The 10,485-nt window shown below is 39.1% G+C and overlaps 1 protein-coding gene across 1 annotated transcript in view; it reads left to right on the top strand.

Moving 5' to 3' along the window:
• si:ch211-113g11.6 (uncharacterized protein LOC559008 homolog) overlaps positions 1-10,485 on the top strand; it is a 36,212-nt gene that overhangs the window by 12,470 nt on the left and 13,257 nt on the right. Inside the window, exons 7-8 of the mRNA XM_046044445.1 lie at positions 4,171-4,279; positions 4,532-4,745. Of these exons, the coding sequence (XP_045900401.1) occupies positions 4,171-4,279; positions 4,532-4,745 (323 nt within the window). The remainder of the gene's footprint in view (positions 1-4,170; positions 4,280-4,531; positions 4,746-10,485) is intronic.

Raw genomic sequence — 10,485 nt, 5'->3', positions numbered from 1 at the left:
AAGAACCAACAACAAGTGGGACACAATCATGAAGTGGAACGAAATTTATTGGATATTTCAAACTTCTTTAACAAATAAAAAACTGAAAAATTGGGCGTGCAAAATTATTCAGCCCCCTTACGTTAATACTTTGTAGCGCCACCTTTTGCTGCGATTACAGCTGTAAGTCACTTGGGGTACGTCTCTCAGTTTTGCACATCGAGAGACTGAAATTTTTGCCCATTCCTCCTTGCAACACAGCTCGAGCTCAGTGAGGTTGGATGGAGAGCGTTTGTGAACAGCAGTTTTCAGTTCTTTCCACAGATTCTCGATTGGATTCAGGTCTGGACTTTGACTTGGCCATTCTAACACCTGGATATGTTTATTTGTGAACCATTCCAGTGTAGATTTTGCTTTATGTTTTGGATCATTGTCTTGTTGGAAGACAAATCTCCGTCCCAGTCTCAGGTCTTTTGCAGACTCCATCAGGTTTTCTTCCAGAATGGTCCTGTATTTGGCTCCATCCATCTTCCCTGTCCCTGCTGAAGAAAAGCAGGCCCAAACCATGATGCTGCCACCACCATGTTTGACAGTGGGGATGGTGTGTTCAGGGTGATGAGCTGTGTTGCTTTTACGCCAAACATAAAGTTTTGCATTGTTGCCAAAAAGTTCGATTTTGGTTTCATCTGACCAGAGCACCTTCTTCCACATGTTGTGTGTCTCCCAGGTGGCTTGTGGCAAACTTTAAACAAGACTTTTTATGGATATCTTTAAGAAATGGCTTTCTTCTTGCCACTCTTCCATAAAGGCCAGATTTGTGCAGTATACGACTGATTGTTGTCCTATGGACAGAGTCTCCCACCTCAGCTGTAGATCTCTGCAGTTCATCCAGAGTGATCATGGGCCTCTTGGCTGCATCTCTGTCAGTCTTCTCCTTGTATGAGCTGAAAGTTTAGAGGGACGGCCGGGTCTTCGTAGATTTGCAGTGGTCTGAGACTCCTTCCATTTCAATATTATCGCTTGCACAGTGCTCCTTGGGATGTTTAAAGCTAGGGAAATCTTTTTGTATCCAAATCCGGCTTTAAACTTCTCCACAACAGTATCTCGGACCTGCCTGGTGTGTTCCTTGTTCTTCATGATGCTCTCTGCGCTTTAAACGGACCTCTGAGACTATCACAGAGCAAGTGCATTTATACGGAGACTTAATTTCACACAGGTGGATTCTATTTATCATCATTAGTCATTTAGGTCAACATTGGATCATTCAGAGATCCTCACTGAACTTCTGGAGAGAGTTTGCTGCACTGAAAGTAAAGGGGCTGAATAATTTTGCACGCCCATTTTTCAGTTTTTTATTTGTTAAAAAGGTTTGAAATATCCAATAAATTTCATTTCATAATTGTGTCCCACTTGTTGTTGATTCTTCACAAAAAATTACAGTTTTATATCTTTATGTTTGAAGCCTGAAATGTGGCAAAAGGTCGAAAAGTTCAAGGGGGCCGAATACTTTCGCAAGGCACTGTATGACTGTTGGAACATACCAGCAACAGACATACCAGCACTTAAGTATGTTACATAATCACGTGAAGTCCCGTGATGTTAAACACGTGGTTTACGTGTAAGTTGCATGACTTAACTCACGTAACTTAAGTCAACATCATAATGTTATTTAACTTAAAACTTTAAATAAGTCAGCGTTGATTTGGTTTTACACAGGACATGAACTCTAGTCTAGGGTGACCAGAAGTCCCCATTTTTCGGGGACAGTCCCTGGTTTTGATGTCCCCTGTCCCCATCTGAAAATGTCACTGTTTTTAACTGTGTGTTAATCATAGACTGTTTAAGGTGTTAACAGACCTGAAATCAGATTTTACGCGGCCAGAAGACTGCAGATTGCTGTCCGCGGGAGCGCACGCAGCATGTTAAAGCTGTATCGCCCAGTTTACGACTACAGCTGCTTTTATCTGGATCAAACCGACATAACGTGCAAATAAACATCACTTTGTGTCATGGTGATACCAAAGTGATACTTTTAACAGAATAATCACAATTGTGGCCAAATAAGTGTTTGCAGTTTATAGCTTAACCAGGCATGACATTTACGTGATTATAAGCAATAACAGAACCCCATTGTTGCTGATGGAATATGTGTTTGGTTGACGTATATGTCTAATATCCTTGTCTATATATGGAAAAAGGAATGTTGCCTATAATGAACATGACTTACTGCTGTGTAAAATAAAGACAATTATCCCATTAAATGGCCAAAAAAATCCATTTAATGCAGTATTCCACTTGCCATAAAGTGATTGCAGCCTCTACTTATTGCCTGGAAGGTAGATTTAGCCTCTGAATGACTTGATTTCATTCAGAAGAGTTATATTTGACAGTTTCTAAAACCGAAATTGCCCCCTTTTTATTTCATATGTTATAACATTATATTTTTTAATGACATACTGACCACCAAACCAAAAATGTCCCCGGTTTTCATTTCAGAAATCACCTTCCTCTAGTCTCTTGGGTTCACAGCCTAAAAATAAACGTAAATATGGGTCATAATAAGCAGCTTACACAGATGACCTATACACCTATTTTTCTGCTGAGGACAGGCTGTGTAATCACATGCTGTCACTGTCAATAACATCACCCATACAAACCATACTTATTGCCTTTGGACATTACACACCTTTTACACAATAGACCTGGATGTTGCCTGAACCTATGTCAAAACACACCTCTATTATTCTTGAATGAGCAAGTACCTGCAACTGTTTTACTTTGACTTAATCTGTTTTGATGAAATTCTTTTTTTATGCAGATGCTGTGTTGTAAACATAACCTAATATGAAAGAAGTTGAGGATGTATGATGTATGTAGTATTATGGAGTTCAAAGAAGTAAATTCCTAAGGTTGTAAATTACTTTACAGTATAACCATAGAGGAGAGCAACATTATCCAGCGTTCAATATTGACTTAAGTCAGACTTAATGCTGACTTATATTCAGAAATTCAGAAAATATGTTTGGTCTATCAGGTTCCGTGAAAACAAAACATGCAAATAATACAATGAAACAAACTGATAACACAATAAAAGAATAACACAGTAACTGACACTTGTCCACCCACACAGCAGTACATACCACATACCAGCAGCACATCCACACACACACACAAGTTTCTTCATTATATCATATTTTGAAAAAAAAGGTGTTTTGTCAGTGTTAGTTCCTCTTTCATTAAACTGTAATAACAGTTTCCTGTGAATGTGAATAAGAATCTGATGAATAATTGTTCAATAAGTTTGCGATATTCCAGCAATATCAGCTGTCATACATCTGATGATACAGAACAGATTGTGGTGGAATTTTCTCCAAGACGTTGTCAATAGATTTCTCAAGTTGTTCAAAATACTGACTCACATTTTTAACAACTATGAAGTTGCAGTACACACATGCAATTAGTTTTTCAGCAATATCAGCTGAGGTATACACTTGTATTGCAAGTTTACAAGTCATGGTACGACCTCACATACAAGTATAACTAATTTTGGCAGATTCTCATATCGTGAGTTGTGAAGTTGTGTTGTTTTTTTTACTGCAGAAAAAGAGAAAAATCTGAATGCAGTAAGGGCTAACATTAATGGCCCTCTGCCATACAAAAAGCTTAAAACAAATTTCATTTGCAGTTCCAGTTTCTGTCATAATCTAAAATAAATAAACATATACATCACAACAAACAAACACTGAACAACAAAGTTACATTCTGAGTCGTCTTTCACTATGTGTGGAGGTGCACAGAAGTAAGTTAAATGCACTTCCAATGAAGGTTGAAGCCAAGGGGTTGACCTGGTTGAATTTCTGCTGGAAGCAACTGTGACTAATTCAATAATTCAATTTTATTTTTATAGCGTCTAAAAGTAAAAAGAATACAACAGTTGTCCCAAAATGAAATCTCTTAATTTAACTGGCCACAAATGTTTAGACCTATTTAACTGGTGAGAAGGGATAACAGGTAGACACTGATTCGCTCTAGGGGGTCCACTGCTCAAGAACAAGTCAGGTATTATAGACATTTACTTTTTAGGGCCCTCGGTTGGCTGAGAATTTCTAGCTTTGCCCCTACATGTCCCCCATAACCACTTGCCCTGATTTTATTGTGGATGTAATTACATTTCTCTCTCCCTTTCTTCAGGGGAAGAACAGTGATCTGTGCATACTCCATCGAAGATATTGACCAGGCTTTCTCCACATCTAAACTGAAGGGCTACAGCAGTCCATTTGTTGGCAGTCGCCCTGGGATGGTAAGAAAAATCAACACAATTTTTCTTTTTTTTTTCTTTTCTTTTTTGTCAGACAAATCTAAAAAAACAGCACTGAGAAAGAAAATTACAATTGCATGAGTCAGCCTTTATTTCAGTGGTGAAAAGACTGAAGTGCTATTTTTGAAAGGCATGAGTTAATAAAAGATAAGCTATTTTGAACTCTGTGTCCAAGGGCATTATGTTTATTCAAGAGCCCAGCCTGGTCTGAATCGATTACATCACTTCTCTCAGTGTGTCCGCAAAAACTCGACAGTAGGAGGAGGAGGTCACAACGACATCAAGAACCTCGGGGTTATCAGATACCACCCAGAAATTGAGGATGTGATCCGGCCTGTTGGTGTGGCTCCACTCGACCTGCCGACAGATGACCAAATCACGCACACTGTGGCAGACATTGTCCTGGCGGTCAACGATGAGCACTACAGTGTCCTGTACCTTGGAACAGGTGTGCATGCACGTATTTGTGTGTGTGTTAAAGATTCAGCTGTTTGTTATGTTAATGGTAAACATTTTTTATTTAGCACTAGCGGACTTTTTCTGTTTTATGCTTTCATACCAGTGGGCGGGTTTCAGTTTTGTATTAGCTGGATTTATAGCTGACACAAAGGATTAATGCGAATCCTGCTGCAAAGGTTTTGATTTATAGTTCAGCATTGTTTTCACCTGTTGATAGCACCACCTTTACACTTGATGAACATATTGTACCTGATCAGACAGTATCATGCTTTAATTATATTCCTACATCATTCACATTGTGATATAGAGTGATGGTGGGAAGGTTCGGCCTGTGTCGTGGGACTATTCCATGCAGTTGCCGTAATTATGTTCTGTTATTGACTGATAGAGTGCAGGGATCGTGGTGAACAGGTCTGCAGTGTCTTTGCTAGATGTGCATTACAGAAAGGTAGCAGATAACTTAGCCTTGCCTCATGTACTTGTAGGCAAATTAACTGAAAACGAACTCTAACCTTAACTTGAGCCCTGTTTTAAAGGTCAGGTGTTGGAAGGGTCCATGTTAAAGCTGCATTAATTATATTTTTGATGTTAGAGGGCAGAAGAACTCCAAAACAGCTGGCAGACATAAAGCCATGATATGTTATTGCCTTTACTTTTTAATTAACAATGACCTATTAACACGTCATGGAGCATGTCTTTCTTTATCTCTGGTTTGGTCTCCACCAAAAAACAGACCCTAGAACAATGGTCCCCAAGGTCTGGATCAAAACAAATACCTGGCTCCTAGAGGTTTCATTTTCATCCTCAGTAAGTTCTAAACTGTCTGTCTGCTGTTTGATGCTACGCAGGTAGTATGCAAGTGGTTTATCAGAGCTATTTTGCTTAAAACAGCAGCCTGCTGCTTTTGGAAATGGTGCTGATGAGAGTGGTGGGACTGAACCAGAGATTAATTGTGCTGTAAAAGCAAAACTATGAGCTCAAGAGAGGCTAAAAAGCTTTCTGGAGCTGCAGAAAAGATTTAACATTATTATGATACTAATTTGTGCCTATGAGAATCACTTTAACAATACACATCGGATTCACTGTTAATATACGGATACTGATTGATGCTGCTTTAAATGACAGCACTGACTGATGGTCTTACTGCTCATGTTACTTGCCCTAATGGACTCCACTGTAATAATGTTGCCTCAGTCAAAGATCTAAGAAAGTATAAAGTTACAACACAAATATATGATAGCCAAAACTGCAAAAACTAACACAAAAAGTTGTCAAAAAATTCTTAAGGCGGGACCCATTTTTTAAAATTGTTTTTAACTGTAAATTATCTTGCTCACACTGCACCTGCTTTGTTTTGTTGGTTGGTTATTTTGGCTATAACAGTGGATAGAATGGGGGGAAATTCATCTCTCTGTAACTGTACAACAGTATTTGCACTTATCAGAGGATCTAGTGAGCCATACAACTCAAGGTTCTACCAGTTCAGCAGCACAACACCATGGGCAAGCAGGATAAGAAAAATTTTCAGGCATTTCATTAATGTTCTTACACTGTGCAAAAAACTTATCTTGTACTTGAAAGTTACACTTGACTTCTGATTTCAAGCACAGAATAGTTGAAAAATTAACAAAAGGTCAAAATCTGTTCTATTCAAAATCTATTGAAATGATTCCTGGCCTTCAAATGACTGTTTCTATTTGATCAAAGCAGCGATGCTGAGGCGCTGCTGTTGCCCATAGCAGTTACTCCAAAAATTGCCTTGTGCCTCAGGGAGATTACTATGGCAACCATCACAAGTCATATGCTCATGTGTGTATGAGCTCACGCTGAAGTTTATCGAAAGATGAGTACAATTTCTCAGTCCTGCAGTGGATGTGTGCTTGTCATTCATCAAGCATTTCTGGGTTGGTTCTAATAATATCACATAGAAAACAAAATAGTGTTAAAAGAGAGGATGATGGCCTCTCGCTGTGGGCTTTACTAACTGTGTCAGTAATAGGAGGGTAAGGATGGAAAGCTGTGAACAGCCATGGGTCTCTGTGGTGGCCTAAAAAGAAACTAGAGCAGTTTGAGTCGCACTGGTATCTGAGGCCAGAGGAACAGGTTGCACTGGAGAACTGCTGTTCCACACTGACTGAATGTTTCATTTTACGATAGGCCATCACTACTGAATATTTCTGTTACTGTGAAAAGAAACGTACAAAGCTTGGACCCCCACTTATCCTTTCTGAATTCCAGTTTGATCGCATTCCTTTTTCCCTCCTGCTCAGTATTGCATCACCTTAACTGCAGGGCACCAGCTCTAAATATTCACAGGCTTGTAACAAGTCAAGCTCCTCAATCTGCATGATTAATTACAAACATGCTCTCGTATCTCTCCAAATGATTGCGAGAGGCTCCCTTAATAATCCAATCTTTAGTGAGTGAGACAGACAGACAGTTCTTCATAATGGATAGTTCCATTAGAGCAGTTCAAACCAATGAAAGAGTAGAAGTGGCAAGCCAGAGTCCACCTCTGGACCAGGGGCAGTGAAATCGATGCAGATGCATTTTGGGTAGCCCTGGAACATTAGTCTTCCCTGGTGATGGAAATTCCAATAAATATCTTTCACAAAGCTGTGCTCAGAGACAGAAACCGCATTGTTAATCTTTGTGCAAGGAAAAGCAATGGCTTATACCAGTGCTAGCCTGGAGAGCAAATATCACTGAGCGTTCATACAATAAATATCTTTGAAATGGATGACATCACCCTCAAAGAGGCTCCTTCTGAAGAAGACCAGTTACAGCCTGAATTCACGCCTAATGTGTTTAGTACACTCTAAATTAAATCTGGTGCATTTTTCCTGTTTGGTCCGGTTCCATTTACTGAGCAAGCACACTGAGTCCACCTTAAAAGTTGGGCGAATGTCTCATTTCAGACAAACTCTGGTGCGTGTGTTTGTGGTGAGAAAGCAAAGCAGATCAGCCACAGAATTATGTGACGGTCAATGTGTCAGACATACCTAAAACAAATATATTTAGTTGATTAACGTGCTGATTATGGCAGCCACTTTCCTCATCATGTCTTTTTCATTTTGATTCTATTTGCCAGAGTTTCTGTTGCAGCTCTGTGGCTTGGGCGTCATTTATTTCTTTGGTGGCACATTGCACAAAACTACATCATAGACATTAGGTCAACATTAAAGGAAACAATTAGAAGTAGTGTTCAGAATGCTTGACATTAATGTTTAAGAATGCCACAAAACTGCTATGAAAAAAAAATGAGAGAAGAATGACATGGTTAAATTTTTGTAACTTACTCCATTTGTTGTTCCATTTATTCCATTTCACCAAAATGTCGAATTTTAGTGCCCCTCGGAATAAATTTAATTTAATTTTGATAATGCTTTATTAAATATAATCGGTGGAGTTGACCATTTGTAGCTCAACGCAGCAGTTTATTTATGAGTGGGTCCCATCTTTTGTCGTTTGCATCTCAGCTGATCAAAGTAAACACACTTTGGCCACTCAGTACCAGCTCAAGTATTCAAGGACTAGACTGTGGGTGCCATGCACAAGGGCATAACTCATCTAATTTCCCCACCCGCACAGGCACACATCTTGTTTATTCTAGTCATAGTCATCTGGCAAAGAGATGTGTTTGGAGGCTAAAATAATTCACTTTAAAATGTTGACCTAGACAAAACTGACAGGACGGTGCCATGCAGTTAACAGAGTCCAAATTGGATAAATAGCTAACCTGTCTTAACTAGTCTCTGTGGGACTTCCCGTGTAAGATTCAGGCTGACAGAACGCTGCAGGATTTGACAAAATGGATTTCTCTGTCTTTTGATCAACAGCCAGCAAATGATTAAACAGATTTTATGCATGTAATAACCATCTACTTCAATATCTGTGATCCTGGAAACATGACAGACATATAGGATAGGATATAGGATATTCACTGCAAGCAGTTGCTTTCATTCTCGTAACTGACTCAAGGTATTGTACTGTCTGTGTCTCATGTTTCCTCAAAAAACATTCAGTTATTTTGAAAGCAAAGTGAAGTAAAGTTGTAGTTCTGTTTTTTAACTGATTGTGACCTGATTTCTGGGGATAACACTCACTTTTATAGCATCTTGGTTGTGGTGATATGTCCTTTTTCTGATAAATGTCCTCAAAACATGCTGGGATTTGTTGTCCCAGTTAATGGTTGGTATTTTAAGTCTTTTATTTTGGGTCTTCTCAGTTTCATTGGAGTCTCTTTTGGTCAGAGATTTCTTTAGTCCACCTGATTCTACAGCAGTGGATATAGCTGGAAAAGTGATGTATTTAAACCCCAGAGTTCAATCTAGGGCAGTTTAAGACCTGGTCCAACGGCAGTTTAAACAAATTACATTTATTCATTTAGCTGACACTATTATCCAAAGCTACTAACAACTGCTAAGTACGTCATGTCGCACGCCTCTGGGGTAACTAGGGGTTAAGTGTCTTGCTCAGGGACACATTGGCAGATATGTCACAGTGGAGAATTGAACCCAGGTCTCTCACCCCGAAAGGCATGAGTCTTATCCACTGCGCCATCACCCCACCATCAATTAAATCCTTTTTATAGTTGCTGAACTAGAAAGAACAGTAATATTGGCCAAGTCTTTTAAACATTGCCATAAACACACTACTAAGATTACAGTTTACAGCCAGCTAAAATGCATAGGTTTCTTGAGCCTGTTCGAGTCAAAAGAATTAGTCAGTAGTCTGTATTCTTAAACAACAAAATCATTGAAAGACAAACAAAACAAACTACTATAGCTACATTCATGCCACTGATCTACTGAAGCAGTTTGTGATATGGTCAGTACTGTTTATATATAAGAATATGTCCAATATGGCTGATGTCTCAGTCTTTGGTGTTTGGCTTGTGGAAAAAAAAAAGAAAAGGTCAAAGTCGACAAGTTAGGAGCATACTTGCTGTTCTTTTAGACATCAAAAATAGAGCAGATGTCAAAATAAGTACACTACAACATCATGTTTTTGTTACTTTTAATTTTAGAATACAGAATAATTCTCCCTTCTGCCATAAACTAATATTCAACAGTTTTCATTAATTAATTCAGTTTTTGCCCTTGCCACTTAGAGAGTCTGTACGGGATGGGAAAAAAATGATGCAGCAGATTTTACAAAATATATGCCGTTCTACTTTACAACATAAGAAATATAAGAAATATCTTCTCTCTGGGATGTCTGAAATTTGCTTGAGTATTTCTTTCTCTTAGTACTCTCCATTTCTCTCTCACTCACCAAGGAGGACAAGGCTCGAGCACCTCTCCTTATACACACTGCACAGGGCCAGAAACAGGTTGTGATGAGGAAAAGGGAAAAAGGGGCGGAAAAAGGTGTTAAAATCTGTCATAAATTGGGAAAAGTATGGGAGAATTGTGACCTCAGGAGGAAACTGGGAGAGGGTAATGAAAAACGGGAGGGTTGGCAAGTATGCTCAGGAGAAACCTTAACGGATGAAATCACTGATTCCCTAAGCCTAACTGCAAGTCAGTTAAGTCTCCTGACAAATCCTAGCTAGAACCAACAGCGCTGGACACATTGCAAATCTACAGTCAGTAACTGAAGTTCAACCCAAAGCTGTCTGACTATGAGCGCGTCAGGCCTCCAAAGACTCATAAAAAAAGCAGCAAAGGAGGTAAGAAAGGTTGTAGACCTTTTGAGAGCCTGAGGAAAACTGGAGCAGTTAGTAT

This window comes from Micropterus dolomieu, linkage group LG03, assembly GCF_021292245.1.
Source record: "Micropterus dolomieu isolate WLL.071019.BEF.003 ecotype Adirondacks linkage group LG03, ASM2129224v1, whole genome shotgun sequence".
Classification (NCBI taxonomy): domain Eukaryota; kingdom Metazoa; phylum Chordata; class Actinopteri; order Centrarchiformes; family Centrarchidae; genus Micropterus; species Micropterus dolomieu.
This window is presented reverse-complemented; position numbering and strand designations above follow the sequence as displayed.